Source organism: Narcine bancroftii, chromosome 1 (genome assembly GCF_036971445.1).
Source record: "Narcine bancroftii isolate sNarBan1 chromosome 1, sNarBan1.hap1, whole genome shotgun sequence".
Classification (NCBI taxonomy): domain Eukaryota; kingdom Metazoa; phylum Chordata; class Chondrichthyes; order Torpediniformes; family Narcinidae; genus Narcine; species Narcine bancroftii.
The window spans coordinates 370,568,476-370,595,664 of NC_091469.1; the positions used below are offsets into that span (position 1 = coordinate 370,568,476).

The following is a 27,189-nucleotide window of genomic DNA, read 5'->3' on the forward strand; positions in this document are numbered from 1 at the left end:
TCCGTTCCACTGTTTTTTGCCTTGTTCATCTGTCATTTCACTGTCTGTACTGATTTTTCTACTAGACCATTGAACTGTGGAAAATTAGGACTTGATGTGGTATGTACAAAATCCCACTCTTTGGCAAACTGTCGGAAATTAAAATTGCAAAACTGGGATCCATTGCCTGTGAAGACTCGCTTCCCATGCCATGTCCAGAGAATATGGTGTTTATTACCTGTTATTATGGCACCTGCAGTGGTGGTGTTCAGTCTACACACCTCTGGATACAGGGAGCAATCGTCTTTGACATTTGAATAGGTCAGCACCTACCTTCTGGTAAGGTCTGTATAATGCTAGGTGTGGCTTTATTGGTTTTGCAGAATTGCTTGCTTGATATTTCTGGCATTTTGTACAATTTAACACTTCATTTATTATATCATTGTTGATTGTTGACCAGTGCATCACCTCTTGTGCTCTTTTCTTACACTTTTCGATTCCGAGAAGTCCCCCATTGATCCTTTTTAGCATCTCTTTTCTCAGACTCTTTGCGATAAGCATTTTGCTTCCTTTGTAGATGATGTCTTCAACCACTGATAGTTCCACCCTGCAGTTCCAGTACTCTACAACGTCAGGTGAGCAGTCCTGCTTCATGTTGGGCCATCCATCCAAGATGTTCTTTTTTCAGTTGTTTCAGTGCTTCATCTTTGTTTGTCTCTGACTTTATGAGCTCTGTTTTTGCATCTGATATGGGCAGTGCACTTGTGATCATGTCCAAGAAGACATTCACCTCTTCATCCATTTTGGAGTTTGTCGGCTCTCGTGTCAACAGCTCTAGACAACGTGTTTGCTGTGTACATTAGATTACCCGGAGTGTACAGCACATTCAGTGTATAGCATTGCATTCTAATCACCGTTCTTTATATTCCAAGTGGACATTCATTTAATGGCTTTTGGAATAATGCAATCAAGAGCTTATGATCAGTCTCTACACTGATTGCTTGTCCTGACACAAACTGATGAAATCTTTCACAGGCGAATGCGATGCTGAGCAGCTCCTTTTCAATTTGAGCGTACCATGTCTCCTCGTCTGTCATTGAGCATGATGCATACGCAATGGGTTGCCAGTCATCATATTTTTCCAGAAGAACTGCACTGAGCCCACTGTGTGATGCATCTGATGATATCTTGATGGATCTCGCTGGGTCGTAAAACCTCAGAACTGGTTCCTCTGTGAGCAGTTTCTTTAGTTCCCTCCATGACTTTTCATGCACATGATTCCACTCCCATTCAATGTTCTTTTCTGTTCATCTTCTCAATAGAGCCATCTTTTCTGAGAGGTTGGATATGAATTTACCCATATAGTTGACCATTCCATTAAACCTCTGTACGTCCTTTTTGTATTGTGGCCTTGGCATGTTCCCAATGGTAGACACCTTTCTGAGATCTGGTCTGATGCCCTCACTGCCAATAATATCTGCCACAAATGTTAGTTCTGTCACCCTGAGCTGGCATTTTTCTCTATTCAGCTTCAAAGTTTGCTTTCCTTGTTGCTTCCAGCACTTTCCTTAGTCTCTCATCATGCTCCATTCTCATGGTTCCCCATACTATAATATCATCCATTGAGGTACCAACTCCATCCAGATGCTCATAGACCATATGGATAATTTTGTGATACATTTCAGGAGCTGAGGCAATTCCAAATGGTAACCTTAGGAATCTGTATCTGCCAAATGGACTATTGAACGTGCATAGTCTTGAACTTGCTTCATCCAATTTCAACTGCCAAAATCTTGATGATGCATCTAACTTGCTGAAAAACTTTGCATTTGCAAACTGTGACATGATTTCCTCACATGTCGGAAGCTTAAAGTGTCCTCTCTTTATTGATCTGTTTAGATCTCTTAGATCCAGGCAAATTCTAAGTTTTCCTTTATTTTTGTCCACAATAACGAGTGAACTCACCCACTCCATTGATTCATCTATCTTTTAAATCTCGTTCAGGCTTTCCATCCTTTCCAACTCTGCTTTTAGTTGCTTTTGAAGTGCAAATGGAACTTTTCTGTATGGATGTATTATCGGTGGCACACATTTATCCAATCTGATCGTGTGTTCTCCTGGAAGGCAGCCTAGACTCTGAAATAAGTCATTGTACTCTTTCATGAGTTCATCATGGACTGTCTCTCCTTTGCTTTCCACAACGAGGACTCTTTTTAGCAGGTTTAGTTTCTCATAGGCTATTAAATCTAATGTGGCCTCTACATCCATGATGAATATTAGCATGTGCTCTTTGTCCTTGTGCTTCACTTTGACCATGCTTTCTCTTTGCACTGGTATAAGGGTACCTGAATATCCTGTCACCTTTACTTTTGTTCCATACATCTTTGGTCTCGGTCTAATCTTCTTAAAATCAGTCTCTGATATTGCATTAATTTGTGCTCCAGTATCCAATTTAACTAAAATGTATATGTCATTCATTTTTAATCTCAACATCCAGTCTGTTTTCTTTCTTATTTTCAGTCATAACATCTACATGGAATTCCTCTATCTCCCTTTCATCTAATGCATGAACCTTGTTTTGTTGCACTTGGTTCCTACAGCAACGGGCCTAATGGTTGCTTTTGTTGCACATATTTCATGTTTTACCATATGCTGGACACTTTTTGGTAGGTGTTGTGTACCGCATCGACAACACCACTTTCGATTGTCCCTTTCATTTTTGTTCGCTAGCCACAGCTCTCTTTCCACTTTGGCAATCTTTTTGTTACACTGTTTATGTCTGTTTTAGCTCACTGCATCCACGTTGGAATTAGTTTCACTGAACAGCTCTTTTGTCTGCGTTTTTAGTTTCTGCAGCTCTACAGAGGGCTATGGCTCTTTCCAGATCTAGATTTTGCTCTCTTAGCCGTCTTTCCCTTAGACTATTATCTGGAATACCACACACAAGTCTGTCTTTTATTAGCGAGTCAGTCAGTCCACCAAATTCACACATTTTGCTACTGTTTCTCAATTCAGTCACATACTGATCAATACTTCTTTCATTTTTTGTACCCATGTGAAAAATCTGTGCCTCTTAAATGTCACATTATGTTTAGGTATGCAGTATGCCTCATACTGTTCCATTTTATTTTTCTCAATTTCATTTTGTCTCCTTCAGCAGCAAATGTGAAATTATTATACACCTGCAGGGCTTCATCATCCGCAACATGTAAGAAAACTGATGCTTTCACTTTATCACTTTTTTCGTCAACTCCGACTGCCACTAAATACAATCCAAACTGCTGTTTAAATCTGTTCCAATTTTCACCCACATTACCTGTCAGCTGAAATTTCACTGGTGGATGTAATCTTTCAATTTTTCATTGTGTTAGCTTCTCTTTACTGATCAGTTTCTAACTTTAGATTTTATCTTTTAAAGTATTTTCTTCATCCCACTTCGGATGCCATGTTTAATCTTGTATTTTCATTTGAGTCCTTAAAGAACACATAGATGAAGGAAAAGGTTCTTTACATTAAAGTTTATGTAAACAGCACTATGAGGCATGCCATGAGGCTGCAAGTCTCTATTACAGCTCTGCATAGTGTGTGTCAACCCCCTTGCTGGCAATCAAGTCTAATCAAACAGTAAAGCATTGCTAGTTGCTTTGCAACCATGATCAACTATCATTACACACTCAAGTTTCCAAATTAGGCTGTGACACAACCAGTCAGTGTGCTTTCTACAGTGCACATGAGAATCTTCAATGACATGGCAAATCCACTCATATTTTTTAGAAGGTTGATGCATTTGTGTGCTTTCTTCATGATTGCCTTGATGTGTTGACTCCAGGAGTAGTTCTCCAATATGTGGACTTCCAGACTTTTGAATGTATGTGCCCTCTCCACTGCCATCCCATTAATGCAGCCAGGTGTGTAATCCCTTGGCCTCCCATCCCTAAAAGTCCACAATACATTCTTTGATCTTGCTGACGTAGAGAGCACGATTGTTGTTATGGAACCAGCCAACCATATTATTGATCTCCATTCTGTTTTCCGACTCATCATTACCTATTATTTGACTAAAAACAATGGTGTCATCATCAACTGTATTGATTGTATTTGAGCCAAACTTGGCTATGTAATTGTGAGTACAGGGGGAACAGAACAGCAGACTAAGTATCCAGTCTTGAGGTGCCCTGTATTGATGGTCAGTGAGGAGGTGACAATAGAATCTAGTCATAGAATGACTGGATGTGGCTTATAGAAGAATATGATGGCATATAACCCTGCCACAGCACCCAAGCATTTGGTGTGGTAGTTTAGGAGATGGTCCTTCCTCCATTTTCACTGAATTTCACTGGCCTTCTCTAGACTTCCAATGAAGACACTCAGATTTCTCAGATGCTCCTTATCTATTTTAATTAAACCCAAGGATTCCCACAAATTAGTGAAGGTGTTGTATTTACAGTACATGAAGGGTTGGAGAACACCATTAGATCATTTCCTCTGTTCCCCAGGTGATCGTTCATTGTGATGCAGCTTACAGGAGAATGGGTGTCTGTGCAATGTGGCCCATTTGATTGGCTCCTCTCCCAAACTAATAGAACAATGTGATTTCACAAACTGGATGAAAAAATGGATTAAATCCTAGATAGAGTTAGGAATTGCCTAAAAATCAATGGCAGGATGTCTATACTTGATAGCATTATTCCTGATGTAATCTGGGAAATTATGAGAGTTTCCAAAATGAAAGCAGAATATTCATTCATCATTTTAAAACCTTTTGCATTACATACCATAAGTATTTATTAACATTTTCCAATAGCTTATAAATTGAATCTTGTATCTAACATTTTCATTACTTTGAGATATTAACAACACTGATAGGCATTGCAATGCAGTGATGTGATGGGTTCCATAGAGTTAATGTTAACTTATTGGCTTGACAAGGACTTTGTGTCCTGTAAAATTTGGACGGAGTCTGTCTTTATAATGTGAAGATTAGCAGGAGGCCACATAGCAGGCTGCTGTTTCTCTTAGATAGTCAAAGATGTCATAAGCAATTTGTGTAACTTTGACAGTATGCTAAGTTGGCTGTGAGTCAGCTCCTGCTCCAGTACCTTCTCCAGTCAAACTCAGACTCAGCAAAACGGGAGCAAAAGCATTGAATTTACAGCAAAAGTAAACAGAGGCATTTCTAAACCATGCAAGCAAGGTCTTTATTTTGGGTTCTTGTTCATTATCAGAAACCTATAGATGAATACAGGATGCTGTAATTCTTTGGACGTCCTTCTACCAATGCAGAGCCACCATACACAAGCCCCAAAAAATGCTCTGCTAGGGCTAGGGAGATTTTAGAAATAGTCAAGCTCTGTTCTAACTTGGAAAGGATAAGAATCTATTCACAGATGGCAAAGAGAACAATCAGGAACTGCTGTCTGGCCAAATCTGTGAATGGTTTGTTTTTTCTATAATGATGAGGTTGTCAACCTTTGATGAGTAACACATTTGAAAAGACCACGGCAAGTAAAAATTGTTCCTGTCAAACCTTTCCTGGGCATTGTTGAAGTTGAAGCAATTGGGATGTTTTCAGGAGTTTTCATTTATTCTGAAAAAATGAGAAATTGCAACGTGAAATGTTGATGTTTAAAATAAATACTATACAACCAAATATTATTTTTCTGTTGTTTTTACAAAAGGGATTTGATTCCTTTCACTGTTCTTACTGTCTGCTTTGATATTTTTTATATTGGCAACATGAGTTCTGGAGGTATAACATGGATATACATCAGGAGAATGGAAACAGTTTGCATCTGAATCAGAGGGAAAATTCCTCTGATGCTCTCTCAGGTGATCAAAGCCTGTCAAGAAGATCATATTGGCCATGCTTGTGTTATCTGTTCATGCATTAAGAACATAAACAAAAATAAGCAGGTGTTGAGTGTATAAAACTCCTGGTTTCAAACACCATTCAATATTATAGCTGATTCAATTCCCTGCCCAGTCCCCATATCTTTAATTCCCTTATCATCAAAAAATCCATCAATGGTAGCCTTGAATACACTCAATAAGTGATCATTCACATATTCTGGGGTGCAGAATTCTATTCTATATTTAGTTTGGTGATCAAATGTAAATTCCTTACTACTGCAGTTAGATTAGAACTTAGGTCTCGGGCTAATTCAATTTCTTCTTGGAGACCTGTAAATATTCAGCACACAGGCCACACACCAACAGCACATTCCAAATATTTGATACCTTCTGGGAAAGAAAGAGCATCCCACCATTCAGTCTATTCTTCTCTCTATGTTAAGTGTCTGCACAAGTCTGAAATTGAAACCTAAATCAAGCCCCATCTGACTGTAGTAACTCTGAATCAAGCCCAAGCACCTAACTTTTTCCAAACTCATCTCAGTCTAACAAAAGCAGAGAAAAAGAACTTAATACATTTTCATTCATCAAGGAAAATGAACACAAACAGCAAGGCTAAGCAAATAATTCTGACCAAGATCAATGATTGCGCTGAGGTGGCACAGTGCAGTCTGTCCAATCTGAATCTGTCTCACAAGATTAGCTCTTCATGGGCTGAAGATAGGTAGCCAGACAGCATGTGTGATTAAAATGCACAGCCCTGGTCCTCCACAATACATGGACCAAAATATTCTACCAATACAAACAGTGCAAAACACTGTTTTCTGATACACCAACAGATCATCTTCAATACTGTATTGACTAGAACAAATAGATTCCCTTCTTTAAGCCTCCCTGACTAACTTTGTCACTTTAAACTCAGATTTATTCTTGTTGGGTACACCCAGAAGAACAATTATCCTCAGCTTGTGGACCAGAATTAAAAACGATTGTATTTGAATATCTGTTAGTGCTATTTTCTGTTCCATCGGGGATGACAACAAAAGATAGAAAATTATACAGCCATTATTGTGCTTTTTTTTTTAAAAAAAAATATCTTCTCTTGTCTGATATGGCAGGCACTTTTTTCAATAAGTTAGATATGGATGAATGTGTTCAGACTTCCCTGAAGTGTGATGGTATCTTGCTTTGCTCTTGAATTCCTGTGGTATGAATCCGGACACAAATGTTTAAGATGCACTGACCAGTGTGCAAGGCTTTTTAATCTATTTGCTTCAATAAACATTGAGATTTGAATCCCTAAAGACCACAAAATCCATTAATAACTATTTCATTGTCAGGAAAAAATCCCACTTCTTTCTTCTCAGACAGATAACTTTACTTTTTCCATTTCTCTTGAATGTAATCTGCCACTCTTCCAATGTGCGGTAATGTACTGAATTATTACGAGTTCTGTTCTTTAACCTAAGGAACAACCTATAAAATATCTGGACATGTGAAAATACCAGAGCTTATGGAGCAGTTAATGCACTAGAAATTTCCAGGATGGCTACTTTTATTTGTGAACACAGGAAAACTCCAGTATTTTCACTTAATAAATGTGGGGTAATAATAGATGCAAGGAAAAGACTTTGAAATTGGACCAAGAAAATGACACATGAAGATTAGAACACAGCAAAGGAAGACCAAGTGAGTGATTAATAAGTAGAAAAAGATTATGTGGATAAGCTTGTAAGGCACATTAAAAAAAAAACTCTTAATATGCAGAGAAAAAGTTTAGTGAAGATAAATGTTAACATTCAGAAATCCATAGTTGCATTGGAGAACAAGAAATGACAGAACAGTTTATCAAATAGATTTGTTTCTTTCTTCATAAAGGAGAGCACTATGACCGGATAGAAAGGTGAGGGCACCTGGAGTGAAGAGGGAGGAAGAGAGTCATGAGGAAACAGTACTAGTGGAATTGAAGGGATAGATGGGCCAATGAGAAGTTTGATAATTTTCAGTTTGTTCCTTTGGATTGAATGGGTTTTAATGTAACTCACTATTTGAAAATTAAGGTAACAAGCTAACCAGGAATTGTAGACTTGCAATCCTGATATCAACAGCGGTGACAATGCTAGAGTCCATTCTTAAAGTTGTACTAGCACAGCATTTCAAGGTCAGCAAGGATTTGAAAAAAGGAAATCATGCTTGAAAAAAAAATTTATTGGATTTAATGACTTAGGATGAATGGAATAGAACCAGTGGACAGGATGCATTTGGACTGACAGAAGGCTTTTGATGAAGTGTCATTTAAGAGAATAGTATTCAAAGTGAAAACACATGGGATTGCATTAAGGTACTGACATTGATCACAAACTCATTGATAGAAAGGAAACAAGCAGTAGGAATACATGGGTTCCTTTCAAGTTCAAGTCCTTTTAGGTGATAAGCATTGGTTAATGTTTACAAAATGCATATGAAAATATGCCATTATGAAATGCTTCAAGTGTCTGGTGATGAGATGCATCACAATACATCTCCCAGAAATGCTGAACCCATTGCAGTGACCCCATAGGAGAAACTATTCCGCTGATGATGCCATAGCCTTGGCCCTTCACTCCATCCTGATCCACCTGGAGAACAACACTTCATATGCCTCATCAACTTCAGCTTGGCGTTTAATACGTTCATTCTCCAGAGACTGATTTGAGAAGCAGTCCCAGCTGGGGCTCACCATCCCTCTGCGTAACTGATTTCTGGACTTCCTAAGGGAAAGACCACAATCTGTCTGGATCAGTAGTTGAACACTGGTGCACCTCAGACCCGTGTGCTCAGCCCACTCCTGTTCACGTTACTGAACCACAACTGCATTGCCAGATCAAGATCCAACATCATCATCAAGTTTGCAGATGACACAACAGTCGTTGGTCTCATCAGAGATGAGCGTAACCAGGGGCCAGCAGACGGCGCAGCGGCACTGGACCCAGCAAGCAAGAGGTCAGGAGGCTGAGGTAGCATTAGAGGCCAGCTTCCACAACCTGGCGCTGGCCCCGCAGCACAGCCAACAGAGAGGAACAAGCTCGCGGGGAAAAAGGCATTGCCATGTAAGTATGTGCCCGCACGCAGGAGACCTGCTATTGTTATGCAAACGGTGATGTTAGCAAACGGCGGGAACATGAATGATATGAAAGTTGGGCCCTCAGACTGACTAAAGGAGAGATATACCTGACTACACTCGTGTGTGTGTGTGTGTGTGTGTGTGTGTGTGTGTGTGTGTGTGTGTGTGTGTGTGTGTGTTCAAGTAGCGTGCGGCTACAACATATCTTCTTCTGTACAGTTTGCTGCACTACTGATAAGTAGTAATTCTGCCTGCCCTACAGGTAAAAGAATCCCAGCATTGTGTGATGTCATGTACATACTCTGACAATAAATCTGAACTTTGGACTTTTTGTCATTAACAGAAAATGAACCGTAACCAGAACAGTACTCCACCACCAAAGAATTGCTGCATTATTGTAACATTATATTTTTATTAATGACTGCAACTATGAACATTTATCTATCCATTTATATTTTTTCTCTCGTGATAATTTGATGTATAGTTATTGTTTATTAGTGTATTTCATGCACCTATCTAGCTGCAGTAAACAATAAATTTTCAGTGCATTTGAACTTTTGTGCATGACAATAAACTCTTATACTGATCATCGCCTAACAGCAGCCTGGGCAATTATAGGCAAATGATCAGTTGGAAAAATTCCCAATGGTAATCAATAAGCTCTTGCTTGATGACGTTGCTTCAAACTCCATGTAAACAGTGCTAATATATTTTTAAAAAGCAGTCATATTCTAGTTGTTGGGAATAAAGGGAACTACAAACTTTCACAGACCGAAACTTGCAAACTATATTTGCCTATTTGTGGTCATGGCACAAACCAGGAAAATTAGCTAAATGTTAAAAATAAATTGGAATCTACCCATAAGCTGCAGATTTCAATATCTTGCAAAGATAAGGGAGAAACCAAGTAAAATTTTAATCAATTTATAAACCTCACCTCAACATCCTTGTGTACATTTTAGTTAATAGCAGCCTGAAAGGGAAAATAAACATTTAGTTGACCTCAGAATTAGACTTTTAAAACTTTGTTCTTAATTGTGGGTTACTGATTATCGTTGATTGAATCCTTCACTCCTCACAGAGAACTCTTTCAAATCTGAGCATGGTTTGCAGAAGAGAAATTGGATCTCATCATTATTTTTGCTTACATAAAGTAAGTGCATCTATGTAGCAAAAGGATGTCTCCAAAGGACATCTTGTTTGAGTTGTGCTTTAGAGACATAATTTCTTAGTTGTATCTCAATAACTGGTAATGCAAGATATTAACCAGAAAAATTTCTTATTACAAGGTTCATTTTCTTTACCAGAAGGTTATTAAAAATAGTACTTATAATCCATATGGTTTGACTTAATGGTCTATTGATCAATATTGCATAAAATAAAATCTCCAAGGCTGAATTTAATATATTTTTGTAAATTACAAACATCATGACACAGAGTATAAATGAAGATGTGGTGTAGATCAAAATATGATCCAGTTGACAGTCTTAAGAGCCTGAAAGTCAAATCATAAACCAGTTTAGAAATCTTAAATGCAAAGGGGCAAAATTCCAATGGTAGTTCGCCTTTTTTAAAAATTCCATATTCTCTCTATGATTATAGGCTGGCTGCATGAACTGGGCAAACGTCTTGAAACTCCGTATTATGGCAATAATACAATGGGAGGACCTGGAATCAGAAGTGCCTACATTGCTGCCCTTTACTTTACCCTCAGCAGCCTGACAAGTGTAGGGTTTGGGAATGTCTCAGCCAACACTGAAGCTGAGAAGATATTTTCCATCTGCACAATGCTGATAGGAGGTGCGTTCATTCATCTTTTTGACACTGGCAAAGCTCAATGATTAACCTTTGAGCATATGATTAATTGGAATGAAAATTATTTTTTGGAGGCTGGTGCAAGATCAGTAACATTGCATCTGTAAGCTTGGTTGATTGTTATCGTCATGGATAACAATGGAAGTGAATATCTGGCAAGGCATATGTTGGTTAATACAATACTTATACTGTGTCTAAGTTGTATTTCTTTCTCATTCTGTATAGAATCAAAGTCCACTTTGATAAAATAAATGAGGAAGTAAAATGGACAAATGTTGCATCTCCTGCAGTAACAAGAGGAATTCCAGTGGGGCATTTGGACCAGGATGTTCTGAATTCAGAAGAAAATGTCACCTCAGTGTGATTCCTCCTGTCATTATTATGCATCCCCACCAGCCTCCACATTCAATTGGCCATATTCCACCATTTCCAGCACATTTGATATAATGCCAGAACCTAGTATATGTTGATTCTCTTTCAACTTTCTCAAAGCATCAAATTTAAAAACTGATGGTAAAATTCTTACAGCGTTGAAAAAGGATACTTGGCCCAAAAAATCTATGCCAAATCTCAAAGAAATTTTATCAATTTCATTCCCTTGCTCTGTTTCCTTGCAACATTATCCTTTGTGGCAGATTTCTTTATACTCTGACTTCTTTGGTTTGATTTTTTATTGTTTCCTTGTGACCTGTCCTTTCAAATATTCTAATTACCACATCTCTGATTCTTCTACCTTTCACCTATCAAATTACAATGAGGTATACCAGAGCATCTGAGGGAAATCAATGAGTTCAATGAACATACCAACTACACATGGATAGTATTGGGATTCAGAATCCTAATTGGATTGCAGAAGCTTTGAGACAGCAGCAAAACACTCTACTGACCTATTAGATAGTACTTTGTAGTGACCCAACAATTTTAAATCAATAATTTATTATATAATAACAGAAAAATTATATTTGTTTGAAAATCATTTGTTTTGCTCGATATTATTTAGAACGCTTTAGCACAGCTCAGTCCCTTCAACCCATGATGTAATGCCATCCTATTTAAACCTATTCCACAACAATTTAATCCTTCCCTAACTCACAACCATAGCCCTCTATTTTTCTTAAATCCATATGCCTATCTAAAAGTCTTTGAAGTGTCCTTATTGTACCAGCCTCCACCTCCAGCCCAGCAATGCATTCTAGTCATTTTCTATTGTAAAAAACTATCTCTGACATCTACCCTGAACTTTCCTTAAACAAATGTCCTCTGGCATTTGCTGTTGTTGCCCTGGGAAAAAGGTGCTGGTTGTCCACCCTATCTATACTGCTCCATGATCTTAATCCATGAGAATTTTACCAGAAGAATATTGGAAGCATTTGGTGTTGCATTAGTCAGATGATGTAAGTGTCACCACTCCTCTGCTCCATAGGGGGAGTTATCGGTGAGTCACAGACTGACAAGTTGCGTTGCTAGTTTTATACACCAGAAGATTTTCCAGGAATTGACTGAATGGAAATTCTTACATGTTTAATAAATTGACTCTGCTGTGTTCAATTTTTGATCTAGATGGGAACCAAAGGAATTTAAGGAATTGCTTGTGTAACTGCAGCCTGCTAAAACGGGTCATTTTTTTTCTTCATAATCCAACAAATTCTATTACTTCTGTTTTCTTTCTCTCTTTAGCACTGATGCATGCATTGGTCTTTGGAAATGTAACTGCTATCATTCAGCGTATGTACTCCAGGTGGTCTCTGTATCACCACAGAATTAAAGATTTAAAAGATTTCATCCGAGTCCACCATCTCCCAAAGCAGCTAAAACAACGAATGCTGGAATACTTCCAGACAACGTGGTCTGTCAATAATGGCATTGATGCCAATGAGGTACTTTCCTTGTTTTATATTAGCTAAGGTGAGAAAATATTTTAGTAATTGGATTTGCAAATAAAACTATGCACATTTCCATAAGGAATAGCATATTTCCATTTTCGCAAGTTGGTTACTGGTTTCCCCATTATTTTATTCCCCGAGATTGCAAGTTAGTTGAGCTCTCAGCAGGAATTAGAAAACAAGTATGGTTCACTCCTACATGTCTTTTTGAGCATCTTGTTTGAAGAAAACAGAAAACTACAAAAATTATGCCTTTTAATTCTTAAATGGATTCCTATAAAGAAGAAAGAAATTAACCCAAAAGGTACAGCAAGGTCTGTGGGTAGAGAAATGAAATGAGTGTTACCTGAAATTGGTGACTTCATTATTAAGTCCAGTGACTGTAGTATTCAGAGGTAGAAAATGAGGCGCTGTTCTCCAACCTTACGGTGAACATTGTAAAGCACTGTGGGAGGATGAAGACAGAGAGCTCCAATGTTTCAGCCTGTCTATTTTTCCTGTTTCCAACCAATGTTTTTTCAAAGTTATTGTTACCTTAACAACTTTGGTCAGACATTTATTCTGTTCTATCTACCTCTTACCCTCTCTGCAACCTAAAAGCTTTATTCAAATTCTAACAATGGGTCTTGAACTCAAATTTGTTTTTCTCCCCTGATGCTGGTTAACCTTCTGGATTATTTGAGCATTTTTCTCTTTTTTTTTGTAGTTTCAGAATTTGTTGCTTATATCTCCAATTTGTTGAGTTGGCTTGAACATGAAAACCTTCTGGTCAAAATGCATAATTATTCACATAATAATCTTGTTAATGTTCCATTTATAGATGTAAATATCCAATTTCAAAGTTACTGCATTTTCAACACAGGGCAATGATACATCAAAGAAGAGCTTGCTAACACTTTGATCCCTTTTCTTATAGTCAGAGAGTCATGTAGCACAGAACAGACCATTCGGCCCCACCCATCCATGCAATCAAGTTGGCATTCTGGGCTAGTCCCATTTGCCTGCATTTATTCCTTTCCTTGGAAGCCCAACCTCTCCGTAAATGTTTTCTGAATGTTTAAAATTGTGCCCACCTCTATAGTGTTCTCTAGTAGTTTGTTTCAGGTACTGATCACTTTCTGAGTGAAAAAGTTGCCCCACAAATTCTTGCTCCTATTAGTTGTTCTTACTGTTAATCAGGAAGCATCACTGAATATCTCCTTTGTTTTTAAGTGTGCCAAGGAAAATAACTCTGTTGTGAATGAATTGGAAATATTGGTGTGAAATTTTATTGGCAAACTAATACAGAGCTGTAAGTTTCAATTGATGGAGTGATCCTGAGACATGATTTTAGTGATGAACTCCTTTTCACTACAGGAATGTCTTTTAAATCTGTTGATCACCATTAACTCAGTGGTCCATAGTTATACGATGTTTATATAGCTATTTAAAAATAATTCCACAGGCTCAAGAGTAGGACATGGTTTTATATTTATGCACACCATTTAGATTGAATAAACTCCCAGCAATAGCATGCGATCAATTCTTTCTCCACATCGTATGTGCCACTTCCTTATTGTTAGTTCAGTTTTATTGTGACTCACACTTGGCTCCAGAACATTTTCTATTTGGCACAATAAACCTAACAAATATACTGCTGTTAGTCATCACTGGCATTTAATGGATACGATATGAAAATAGCTATCTAAATACATAGGTGATCATTCAAAAATTCCTGGAAATACTTTTTAATGAATCAAAAGAATTCACAATGCAGAAGCTTATTTTTTTTTCTTTGGCTTGGCTTCGCGGACGAAGATTTATGGAGGGGGTAAAAGTCCACGTCAGCTGCAGGCTCGTTTGTGGCTGACAAGTCCGATGCGGGACAGGCAAACACGGTTGCAGCGGCTGCAGGGGAAAAATGGTTGGTTGGGGTTGGGTGTTGGGTTTTTCCTCCTTTGCCTAATCCCAATTTCTACTACATTGCTTAAATCACATCAAGTGGTCATTCAATTACTAGTTTCAATATCATGAATGTTTTTCTCTCCACCACATTTTCAGACAACAGTGCCAATTGCCACACTGTTTGGGAATATATTTTTCTAATTCCTCTCTAATCCTATCACTTATCACTTTAACTACAGGTTGTTTTGTTATCAACTCTCTGTTAAGTTCAGTTCCTGAAGAACTATGTCTTGCTTTCCACCAAAATTTTGTCAATTTCCCCTAGAAATGGGTCTTTTTCTTTCCCATTTTACTCCTCCTGATTCATAGGATCCAGGAATTGTCCACTCCCTCCTTCACAATGTTGTCTTGTGCTGTCTGTAAGGAGTTTGTACGTTCTCCCTCTGCATGAGTTTTCCCTGGGGGCTCCGGTATCCTCCCACCATTCAAAAGCATAGCCAGGGTGTAGGTCAGTTGGATGTAATTGGGCTTGTGGCCCAAAATGGCCTGTAACCGTGCTGTATTTCTAAATTTAAAAATATTTGACGTGACAAAATCCATATCCAAATACAATAAATCCCAATTCTGACTGTAGCAAACTTGATCTCACTCATGAATGGTGAAAATGTTGATGAATGTATCGAAAAAAAGGATACATTGAAAATTATTCTAAATATGCATGATGAAATAAGCCACATATGTTTTATTGTTATTGCTCATGAGGATATTGATCCTCTCCTATGTATGTTATAGCTTTCAATCACTATTTTTATGAACTGTTCAGGAATTGTGAGAAATGTATTGTGAATTCAATATAGTTGCACAGCAACTATTTTTGATGAAATCCCAAGCCTCTTTTATACCACAATTTGATGGTGTAACTTAAATAAAACCAACATCCACAATAATTTAAGCATTCTTGCTATTAGGTCACTCTTCAATGCAATAATACTTACTATATTACTTATTATGGTCACATATCAACAACACTACATTCACAGTAATTCAATTGTCTTGATTTCCTGGGATGAGATGAGAATGGATTAATAGATTCATAGAGTTATGGAGCATTAAATCAGACCCTTCAGTTCAGCTCAACCACACTGATAAATGTGCCTATCTATACTAATCCCATTTGACTATGTCTGGCCCATATCCTTCTAAACATTTCCTACCCATGTACCCTTCCAAATTACTTTTAAATGTATAATTGTAATAAGCTCTACTACCTCCTCTGGCAAGTCATCCATATATCCACCACTCTGCGTGGAAAATTTCCCCCTCAAATCCTTAATAAATTTCTCCCCTCTCATCTTGAACTTATGGCTAGTTTTGGACTTCCCTACCTATGCATCTCATATACGGACAGGAAAACAAATGAAGAAGTTCTACAAAGAACAAAAACAAAACATACATTACTTAAAAGATTTAGAAAACAGCAATCAAAATTCTTTGGACACATCATGTGAAGAGATACATTAGAACATTTAGTTTCAACTGGAAAGCTGGAATGAAAATGATAGATGGATTAACATCATGTTTAGAAACAGGGAAGGCAACAACTACAGATGGATCGAAAGATATGATTGCCCACACCGAATGGCAAGACACCTAGGGAAAAACAGTGACTACCTTATCTTTGTAATTTAATTAAAAACACCTCTATAAAGTCATTCCTCAATTTCCTTGGCTCTAAGGCAAACATTCCCACCATATCTATTCTCTCTTTATAGCCCAAGCCCTCCAGTCTAGGCATCATTTCTCTGACTATTTTCTGTACCTTCTCCAACTTACTCACTTCCATTCATGGCAACCAGAACTGTATATAATAGTTTATGTGTGGCCTAACTATTGAGTTGGTGAAATGTAACATGAGGTCTCAGCTCCACTATGCAATGTTTCTGCTGATGAAGGCAAGCATACTGTGATAGTACGGATTCTATCACCAATGTGTATATGTAGATATTGTGGTATAGGATGGTTGTGATTGGCTGAGAGCGTAGCCACACCTACTGGTAGGTCCTAAAGGGTTGCTCCTAGCCAGACCCAGATCATTCTGGACTGGTCGACCTATATGTGATATGCCCCAGTCTTCTAGTTAATAAAAGCCTTGGTTTGGATCAACAAGCCTTTGATTCTTTTGACGTGCACTACAATTTTATTAACTAGAAAGTTTTCAAGGAATGGAGTGTATGCTGTGACCAGAACGCCTCAACGTCGACCCGCAGTCGGCTACAGCTCCGAATGACTTTAAGCACTAGGTGAGGTGCTTCGAAGCTTACCTACAACTCTCTGACCCTGCCGTGGTGGAGGATGGCCATCGACTACTAGTATTGATTTCTATGGTGTCCCCGAGAGTCTATGAGAGCATCCAGGATGCAGCTATTTACCCCACAGCCATGAAGGTGCTGAAAGGACTCTACGAACGACTGGTAAACAGGGTCTACGCCCGATACAAACTGGCGACCAGGAGGCAACTGCCCGGTAAGTCCTGTAGAGCTTTTATCCAAGCACTAAGGGCACTGGGTAGAGCCTGTGCCTGCACAGACAGAACTGCTGCTAAGACCAGTGACGATCTCATTCGGGATGCTTACGTGGCCGGGGTCCGATCGAATGAGGTGAGGCAGCACCTGCTAGAGCATGGGGGAGAAAACTTAGAGGACGTGATCCGAATCGCAGAGACAATGGAGGATGCGGTCTTAAGTATGGATGTTTACTCTCAGGGCTGGACCTCACACTATGAAGTGAGTAGGATGCCCTCCCTCAACCCTACTACCCCATGGCCCACCGACGGCCTGTTGGCCGCCACTACACTGCTTCATGTGACCCTGAAGTGCTACTTCTCCAGGAGGGACAAGCACAGCAGGTCCCAGTGTCCAGCGAGGAAAGCCAGGTGCCAAAAGTGCCTTAAAAATGGCCACTTTGCTGTAGTCTGTTGCTCCAAAATGGCTGCCATCAAACAGCGCCTCGTGTGAGGCCCAACTGTCACCCTCCCGTTCAAACATCTCTTCTTCAGAGCTCTCGTCCAATGAGAGAAAGGGCTCCACCGCGCAGCAGCGCCTCACATCATTGGCCAGGCACCGAGCGCGGAAGGTACATCCCACCCTCACTGCGATGACGTTGGCCTGCTTGGACCTCCCACATGGAGCAATGACCCCCCATGCCCCGGCCCCGACTTCAACAACTGCTGCCTCCACCATCGCTGCTACCAATGCTGCTGACCTGGTACCCACCGACGCTGCCAACCAGAAACAAGCCGACCAGGTACCTGCCACCGCAGCTGCCGCTGCCGCCACCACTGACGCTACCAGCCTGGTACCAGCCAACGCTACTGACCTGGTACCCACTGGCGCTATCGCCAATGACTGACCGCCCCACCATCACCAACTGCAAGCAGCGACCCCCAGCACTTACTGTTGGCTGGCCGACACCCCCCAGCAGGCTGCAGGCAGCAGCCCCAGCTCCTTGATGCTGACAGCTCCAGCCCGACTGCTTCTGTGACATCACCACGCACACGTAGTGCACATCAGACCCGACGCTGTGTGACGTCATTACGTAAGACCCCACTGTTCCCAGCACAGGTCGCTGCAACAGTGACCCTGGACCAGGACTGCCCCCATCCCCTCACAAAAGCAATGGAACTGATTAAAGTGCATGGACACCATACCAATTGTTTATTTGACTCGGGGTCAACGGAGAGTTTTATCCGTCTAGACTTGACCCACCGTTGCAGTCTGGTTATTCTCCCCACTGACCAGAGGATTTCATTGGTGACCAGGTCGCACTCGACTGGGGTAAAGGGGTATTGCATGGTGACCCTGAAAATCCAGGGCATCACATTTACCGATTTTAAACTATTAGTCCTCCCCCAACTGTGCGCTCCTGTATTGCTGGGACTGGATTTTTAGTGCCAGTTCCGAACTGTTTCCCTGCACTATGGGGGGTCCCCACGCCCAACTCTCTGTCTGTAACTACTCCATCCTGAAGCCTTCCTGCCAGCGACAGCCCAAGCCACCCGCCCCTGCACCCCAGCGCCCCACTTGCAGCCTCTCCGCTCTCTGGGTCGCTTCTCCAGCTCCCTTCACAAACCTCACCTATGACTGGAAACCAGTGGCCACCAAAAGCCGGCAGTACAGTTACGAAGACAGGAAATTCATCACAAGCAAGGTGCGCAGACTGTTGGACGAGAGCATTATCGAACCCAGCTTAAGTCCCTGGAGGGCCCAGGTGGTGGTGGTTAAAAACGGGGAGAAGCCACGGATGGTGGTTGACTACAGCCAGACAGTCAACCGCTTCACACTTCTGGATGAGTACCCCCTCCCACGGATCACGGGTGTGGTGAATCAGATCACCCAATACCGTGTATTTTCCACCATTGACACGTTCGGCCTATCACCAGCTCCTGATCCCGTTGAGAAGACCAACTTTTCACGGCCTTCGAAGTGAACGGGCGGCTGTATCAATTCCTCAGGGTACCCTTTGGGGTCACGAATGGTGTCGCGGTGTTCCAGCGGGAAATGGACCAGATGGTAGACCAGAATGGGCTAACAGCTACTTTCCTGTATCTGGACAATGTCACCATCTGTGGCCATGACACGCAGGACCATGATGCCAACCTCAAGAAATTTTTTCAGACTGCGATTCGGCTAAGCTTAACCTACAGTTTCGACAAGTGTGTCTTCCGGACCACTCAACTCGCAATTCTAGGTTGTGTGGTGGAGAACAGGGTGGTAATGCCAGATCCTGACCGCATGCATCCCCTCATGGACTTGCCACCTTCACCCCCCCCCCACCCCCACACACTCAAAAGGTGCTCAGTCGTTGCCTGGATTTCTTTTTGTACTATGCCCAATGGGTTCCACACTTTGTTGACAAAGCACGGCCACTTATCAAGACCACCTCCTTTCCCCTGTCAACCGAAGCCAGAGCGGCCTTCAACAGCATTAAATCGGACATCACCTCTGCAACGCTGCACGCCATCGACAAGTCCATTCCGTTCCAAGTAGAGAGCGATGCATCCGATTTTGCTCAGGCGGCCACTTTAAACCATGTTGGCCGGCCGGTAGCCTTCTTCTCCAGGACACTCCAGGGCCCTGAGAGCCCTCTGTTGAGAAGGAGGCCAAGGCCATAGTCAAAGCAGTACGTCATTGGAGGGACTACCTCACTGGCAGGCGCTTGACACTTCTTACCAACCAACACACGGTCTCGTTCATGTTTAGCAATACCCAGCGGGGTAAGATCAAGAATGACAAGACCGCTAGGTGGAGAATAGAACTCTCCACCTTCAAATATGACATACTGTACCGGCCTGGTAAACTCAATGACCCACCAGATTTGCTCTCCAGGGAGGACTTGCACCAACATACAACTGGACAGGCTGCAGAGATTCCACAAGGAGCTCTGTCATCCAGGGGTCACTAGGTTCGCGCACTTTGTTAAGGATCGCAACCTGCCCTACACGGTCAAGGAGATTCGCTCCATGACCCGAGCCTGCCCGGTGTGCGCTGAGTGCAAGCCCCACTTCTTCCATCTGAAGAACACCCACTTCATCAAACCCACCCGACTCTTTGAAAGTCTAAGTGTGGACTTCAAGGGGCCCCTACCATCAACCAACCATAACACCTACATTCTTACGGTGATCGACGAGTATTCTCGCTTCCCGTTTGCTGTGCCCTGCTCAGACATGACCGCCTCCTCAGTCATAGAGGCCTTGCACAGCATCTTCGCTTTCTTCGGGTACCCCAGTTACACCCATAGTGTCCGGGGGTCCTCGTTTATGAGCGTCGAGCTGCGGCAGTACCTTCTGGAGCATGGTATTGCTTCGAGCAGGAACACCAGCTATAACCCATGTGGTAATGGGCAGGTCGAATGAGAATGCTGCCGTCTGGAAAATGATTACGCTTGCCCTCCGGTCCAAAGGCTTCCTCACCGCTCGCTGGCTGGACATGCTCACTAGTGCCCTACACTCCATCCACTCCCTCCTACGCACCGTGACCAATGCCACCCCCCATGAAAGAATGTTCTCTTTCCCGAGGAAATCCGAATCGGGAACAACCACGCCAGCGTGGCTCATGATTCCTGGGCCTGTCCTCCTGCGACGCCACATCCGGTACTCAAAGAATGACCCTTTGGTTGACCAAGTGATGCTGCTCCATGCGAAATCACATTATGCATACCGGATGGGCGGGAGGACACAGTCTCTGTAAGGGACCTAACCCAAGCCGGATTGGACCCAGCAGTGCTCCCAACCCAACCTCCTCCAAATCCTTCTCCCCTAGGTCACGTGCTCGAACAGAGGGATAAGCACCACTCCACCAACTCAGGCCAGCATGTCGACAACACCGTTGGCGAATTGAGCGAAGTGGTGGCCGCATCCAATGAGCCCGCCAGTGACACGACTCCAGCGACCCCAATCCCAGCACTGCGGCGGTCACGCCAGATGATCAGGCCCCCTGACCGTATAGCCCCTAACCTCCCACCAGTTCCCCCCCACCTTTTTTTACAGCCCTCCATTCACCCCAGTGTCAGTTCTCAAAGAAGGGGTGAATGTGATAGTACGGATTATATCACCAATGTGATATATGCGGCCACCACTTCGCTCAATTCGCCAACGGTGTTGTCGATATATTGTGGTATAGGATGGTTGTGATTGGCTGAGAGTGTAGCCATGCCTACTGGCAGGTCTTAAAGGGTTTCTCCTAGCCAGACCCAGATCATTCTGGACTGGTCAACGTACATGTGATACGCTCCAGTCTTCTAGTTAATAAAAGCCTTGGTTTGGATCAACAAGCCTTTGATTCTTTCAACGTGCACTACACATACAATTAGCCTTCACCTTGTCTTTCTATCTCATTACTTCCAGGAAATGCTGTCATTACACCCCAAGATCTCACTGTTCAATAACACTCCCGAGGACCTTGCCATTCACTATGAATGTCCTGACCTGGCTTAACTTTTGAAAATACTTCACTTTGCACTTGTCTATCAGCCATTCCCTTATTCACTTTCCCAATTTTTAATTTAGAGATACAGCAAGGAAACAGGCTCTTCCAGCCTACAAGCCCACCTCCCCCAAATACACCCATGTGATCAATTAACCTTCTAACCCCATACATCTTTGGAGCGTGGGAGGAAACAAGAGCACCTGGAGGAAACTAGAGGGCATGGAGGAAGCCCATGTGTTCATGGAAAGAACATACGATCTTCTGTACTGATGCCACCAGGTTTGATCCCAGGTCACTGGCTCTGTAGCAGCATTACACTCACCACTACACTAACCATACCACCCTTTGATATGGATCCTGCTGCAACCTTGGGCAAACTTCTTTAGTACCCATATTGCCATCAATCTTGCTGATCATTCCACACATATTCTCTTACACATCATTAATATATATGACAAGCAATAAAGGGCCACACCAGATCTTGTAGGTCTCCCATCTGAAAAGCAACCCTTTACTAGCTTCCTCTGCCAGGACAATTTTATATCCAATTTGCTATCTCATCTGGATCCCTAACCAACATAAATGCTGCTTTTCATTTTTTACACGTAAAAATGATTCTCTCACTACTGATTTTGAAAGTCTGTATTTACAGTCAGGTGGAGGAAAATGTGGAATTGGTAGTATTAACCACCAATAGATTTTTTAAATAAACATACCAGCAATAAATTTGAAAAATCAAAAAGAACATTAAAAGGGAAAATTGACCATTATCAATGGCAATTGAAGATACCTTTCTCATGTTGACTGGGAATAGTTTTACAATATAAGTATTTGGTGCAGAGAATATAAAGGTGCTAAACTCAACTGTATTACTGAGCTAATGATATACTACAGTCTGTTTACTTTCAATTCACTGAGGCACTCCAGTTGGTTTATATTTGCATACGTATAAATGAAATGGACCTGATGAGAACTTCTATTGATATGGAAACATTTGGAGTGTATGTTCTATGAATGTAGAATATTAAATTAAATAATCACTGAATATTTGTAAATTTTATACTGTTAGAATTTATATCACACTACAAACTGTTTTACATAAAGAAAACAGGTTCTCTGCGGGGAGATTCTGAAAAGCATTTCAATTCATTCATCTATCAACTAATTATCCTTTGCAGTCATTTATGATAATTTTAAAGTATTTTGAAAACAATTCCACTTTCTTCATGCAAATATCTTCTAAATTAAATCTGAAAATGTTGTGTTAGTGAATATCAATTCAATATTAACAGATTTTGCTGTTTGAAGTATTTTAAATAGTTGGTGGAATTTTTTTTATGAGGTAATATTCAGAACCTCCTCCTTGGCCTTGATAAGCTAGCTCCATCATTAATAATTTCAAAATGTCTTAATCTTGTCATTTTCATAGCTTTTGAAGGACTTTCCAGATGAGCTCAGATCAGACATCACTATGCATTTGAACAAGGAAATTCTGCAGCTTTCTCTGTTTGCCTCCGCCAGCCGTGGCTGCCTTAGGTCTCTCTCACTGCACATCAAAACTTCTTTCTGTGCTCCAGGCGAGTACCTCCTTCGGCAGGGAGATGCACTGCAGGCAATCTACTTCGTCTGTTCAGGGTCCATGGAAGTGCTTAAAGGTGCCATGGTGTTGGCAATACTTGGTAGGTTCTATAATTCTTCAATTGCTTTTAACACTTTCAAAGTTCAGCATTTTATTTTACTTGCAATGTTGATAATTTAAATAACTCTCCAGCTGCAATAGCGGTTAAGAACCAATCCAATTTTAAATCACTGCTTTCTTCCAACTATGGCCACTTACATATCCCTCTGTCCCTTTCCCTCACCATGTCTTGGATGTCTCTTTGTGGTTTATGCCGAAAGCTTTCATCATGGCTCTTTGAGCTTTTACTCATTTTAATATCCCCCTTATTTAATATTATGTTTTTATCTTTGGCTATTATTAAAGACTCTAAATTATGCCACCAAATATTGCTGAAATCCAAGTAAAAAGATAGAGACAAGAGCTCCGTTTGTAGTTGCCTATATGACTCACCTGTTTCATGTTTCTTGGTAAATCAGTTCATTTGTTTCAAGAAGTGGCAGTGAATTTGTATTGCGTGCTTAGTTTGAACAACTCAGTCATACAGTAATACCTGACAGACAGTTATAATAACCAAAGCAGCTTCTTCAATACAAGATGGGGTTAACAAGTTGTGTTTTTGATTTACAGACTCACACAAATCCAAATAAACAACATAATCTCTCTCAACTATGGTATCTCTTCTCTTTGGCTTGGCTTCGCAGATGAAGATTTATGGAGGGGTAAATGTCCACGTCAGCTGCAGGCTCGTTTGTGGCTGACAAGTCCGATGCGGGACAGGCAGACACGGTTGCAGGGGAAAATTGGTTGGTTGGGGTTGGGTGTTGGGTTTTTCCTCCTTTGTCTTTTGTCAGTGAGGTGGGCTCTGCGGTCTTCTTCAAAGGAGGTTGCTGCCCACCGAACTGTGAGGCGCCAAGATGCACGGTTTGAGGCGATATCAGCCCACTGGCGGTGGTCAATGTGGCAGGCACCAAGAGATTTCTTTAGGCAGTCCTTGTACCTCTTCTTTGGTGCACCTCTGTCATGGTGGCCAGTGGAGAGCTCGCCATATAACACGATCTTGGGAAGGCGATGGTCCTCCATTCTGGAGACGTGACTTACCCAGCGCAGTTGGATCTTCAGCAGCGTGGATTCGATGCTGTCGGCCTCTGCCATCTCGAGTACTTCGATGTTAGGGATGAAGTCGCTCCAATGAATGTTGAGGATGGAGCGGAGACAACACTGGTGGAAGCGTTCTAGGAGCCGTAGGTGATTCCGGTAGAGGACCCACGATTCGGAGCTGAACAGGAGTGTGGGTATGACAATGGCTCTGTATATGCTAATCTTTGTGAGGTTTTTCAGTTGGTTGTTTTTCCAGACTCTTTTGTGTAGTCATCCAAAGGTGCTATTTGCCTTGGCGAGTCTGTTGTCTATCTCGTTGTCGATCCTTGCATCCGATGAAATGGTGCAGCCGAGATAGGTAAACTGGTTGACTGTTTTGAGTTTTGTGTGCCCGGTGGAGATGTGGGGGGGCTGATAGTCATGGTGGGGAGCTGGCTGATGAAGGACCTCAGTTTTCTTCAGGCTGACTTCCAGGCCAAACATTTTATAACATAAAGAGTCCTCCTACCCCAACCCCCCTTCCCATACCCTAATGCCACAAAGTTGATACAAATTAGACAAACACAAAAAAAATTATCAATAAAATCACAGACCCTTAAAGGAACTTAAAAACCCAAAGTAACCTGAAATAAAAATGGTAAGGCACAAAATGCAAGAGCACGTCATCTGCACCATGACCCACTTCATTTATCTCAATCATTCCACTACTGTTACAGATTATTGCCTTTCTTTTATTCAGAAGGGGTATAATTATATCTGAGTACCAATGTATTGCAGATAAGGCTACCACACCCTAAGGAATGTGTCTTATTTCCTCCTTAAATTTTATACATTATTTTCTCCAGGGGAATACAACTCTCTATTTCCATATTCCACCTTACCTTTCCACAAAAACCTCCTGACACATTCGTTGAGTGCCTTAATGAAGCTCTGGGAAAATGGAATGTGCAAGAACTGAAATGAATATTGTAGTCTTGATATCACTTTCATTTTAACACAAATAACCCTGCCCACCAAAGTTATGGGCAGAGTTTTCTAACTACCAAGGATGTCCTCAATCATCCAAAGCAATGAGAGGTAATTATACTTATATAAATTACATAAATCCTTAACCCCAGATTTACCTTGTATCCTGAGATCTTGCCATAGTCCTCCACTGTGGTCCTCACACCTCCCACCCCTGGTCTGTCAAATATGCTCCTCTTGGCCCACTCTGAACCCCTTATATCTGGATCCCACCTAATGGTTTCTGCCAGTGGTTCAATAGCCAATATAAATAACGCTGGACATCCCTGCCGACTGGATTTGCTCAGCATGAACACTGGAGACATTTGCCCATTCATTATAATTTTAGCTGGAGGATTATGATATAGCATCTTTACCCAATTTATAATCCAAATCTCTCCAATACTTTAAAAAGTCACATTCCATTCTGTCAATAGCCTTCTCCACGTCTAGGGCTACAGCCATACCCGAGTCCACCTCTGACTGTGCCAGATGCACTATATTAAGTAATCTGCATGGGTTATCTGCTGGTTGTCTTTTTCTTACAAATCCCACTTGGTCTGCCTTTGCTATAATTTTATAACTACATTCAATAATGAAATTGGCCTATAGGAGATAGAATTCAATGGGTCGCTGTCTTTTTTGGGATCACTGTAATGATTGCTTTTGAGAAGGAGTCTGGGAGGGTATGCGTCTCTGCTGCGTGGTCCACCACCCCCATAATAAGGGGCATTAAAAGAACGTTGAACTCTTTATAATATAAATTCAGCAGGGAACCCATCCTCCTCTGGTTATTTATTAGCCTGCAAAGAATCCAAGGCTTCTCAATCTCCTCTCTAGAGAAGGGGGCAATCAACCCCTCTCGTTCATCTTGATCTAAATTTGGTAGTTCCATTGTAGACAAGAAATCATCTTTTTTTGGCAAGATCTCACACTGATTTTGATTTATATAATTCTGTATAGAACTTTCTAAATGTTTCATTGATCTCCTTTGGTTATTTGAAATGTTGTCTTCTCCCTATGAATCACATTAATTGTTCTTGAGACCTCTTCTGCCCTCACCTACCAAGACAGGACTTTATGCCCCTTTCGCCCAGCTCATAATACTGTTGTTTCGATCTTAGAATCATCTTTTCCATTTTATATGTTTGCATTGTATTTTATTTGAGCTTTTTATTCTTTAAATTCCTATATTTATCCTCAGTGACCTATCTTTAATAATCTTTTTCCATTTGGGTAATTTTGTGTTCCAAATTGTTTATCTCTTTCATATGCTCCTTTGTGGTGGTATTTCTTCTTTCTCAAAGTAATTTGCCCAAGTTTCTTGTTGGAACATACATTCAGTCTGTGGGTTGAATCTGTATGCTTGGTTTCCCAACTGAACTCTCATCCAAAAAACTACTAAGCTTGAATCTATTTGGCTTGATACTCTCAAAGAGTTAAGAGTGAACTGGAATCACTTCCCCCTGTGGTCCCTGAAATCAATGCAACTATTGCGAGTTTCATGTCTGTGCAGTTGAAAGGAAACCCGGAGGTTGACCTCTATGATAAGTGTGATATACAAGGTATGCTCTCTTCAGCCCACTCCACTGCAGTTAAAGCAAATAACTTGAGGAGATGTCAAGCTCAATGAATCAACAATATGTTCTTCAAGAAAATACCGGACCTTTCACACATCACAACATGAGATCTAAGTGGGTGAAGTTATAATTGCTAACCAATGAAGTCCTAAAACCTAATTTTATAAATGTGTATTACAACTTATAATCTGAGTATTTGAGAAGATTAGATTTCTTTTTCATTTGTTACACTACTCAAGTTTTAAAATAAAAGATAAAAATTACAGCACTGATGGAGCTGCTGTTACGGCCGCTTGTGCGGAACTGGGAAGAGCAGGGTGCAGAGACATAATGCTCCCCCTTGGAGTTCAACTGCCCAGTCTGACTGCCATAAGTTCCATACAGGCTT

At 41.1% G+C, this 27,189-nt stretch overlaps 1 protein-coding gene and 1 long non-coding RNA gene across 18 annotated transcripts in view; one reads left to right on the forward strand and one right to left on the reverse strand.

Moving 5' to 3' along the window:
• Window positions 1-27,189, forward strand: part of kcnh8 (potassium voltage-gated channel, subfamily H (eag-related), member 8) — a 340,322-nt gene that overhangs the window by 176,287 nt on the left and 136,846 nt on the right. For all 16 annotated transcript variants that reach the window (XM_069913171.1, XM_069913166.1, XM_069913145.1 and 13 more), the window contains 3 exons: window positions 10,535-10,732; window positions 12,425-12,624; window positions 22,927-23,176. In XM_069913171.1, coding sequence (XP_069769272.1) covers window positions 10,535-10,732; window positions 12,425-12,624; window positions 22,927-23,176 — 648 coding nt within the window. The remainder of the gene's footprint in view (window positions 1-10,534; window positions 10,733-12,424; window positions 12,625-22,926; window positions 23,177-27,189) is intronic.
• Window positions 4,945-27,189, reverse strand: part of LOC138751141 (uncharacterized) — a 68,287-nt gene continuing 46,042 nt past the window's right edge. For both annotated transcript variants that reach the window (XR_011349734.1, XR_011349733.1), the window contains exons 2-4: window positions 12,977-13,075; window positions 9,870-9,905; window positions 4,945-5,566 (exon numbers count right to left, since the gene is read on the reverse strand). This is a non-coding gene — a long non-coding RNA (uncharacterized lncRNA). The remainder of the gene's footprint in view (window positions 5,567-9,869; window positions 9,906-12,976; window positions 13,076-27,189) is intronic.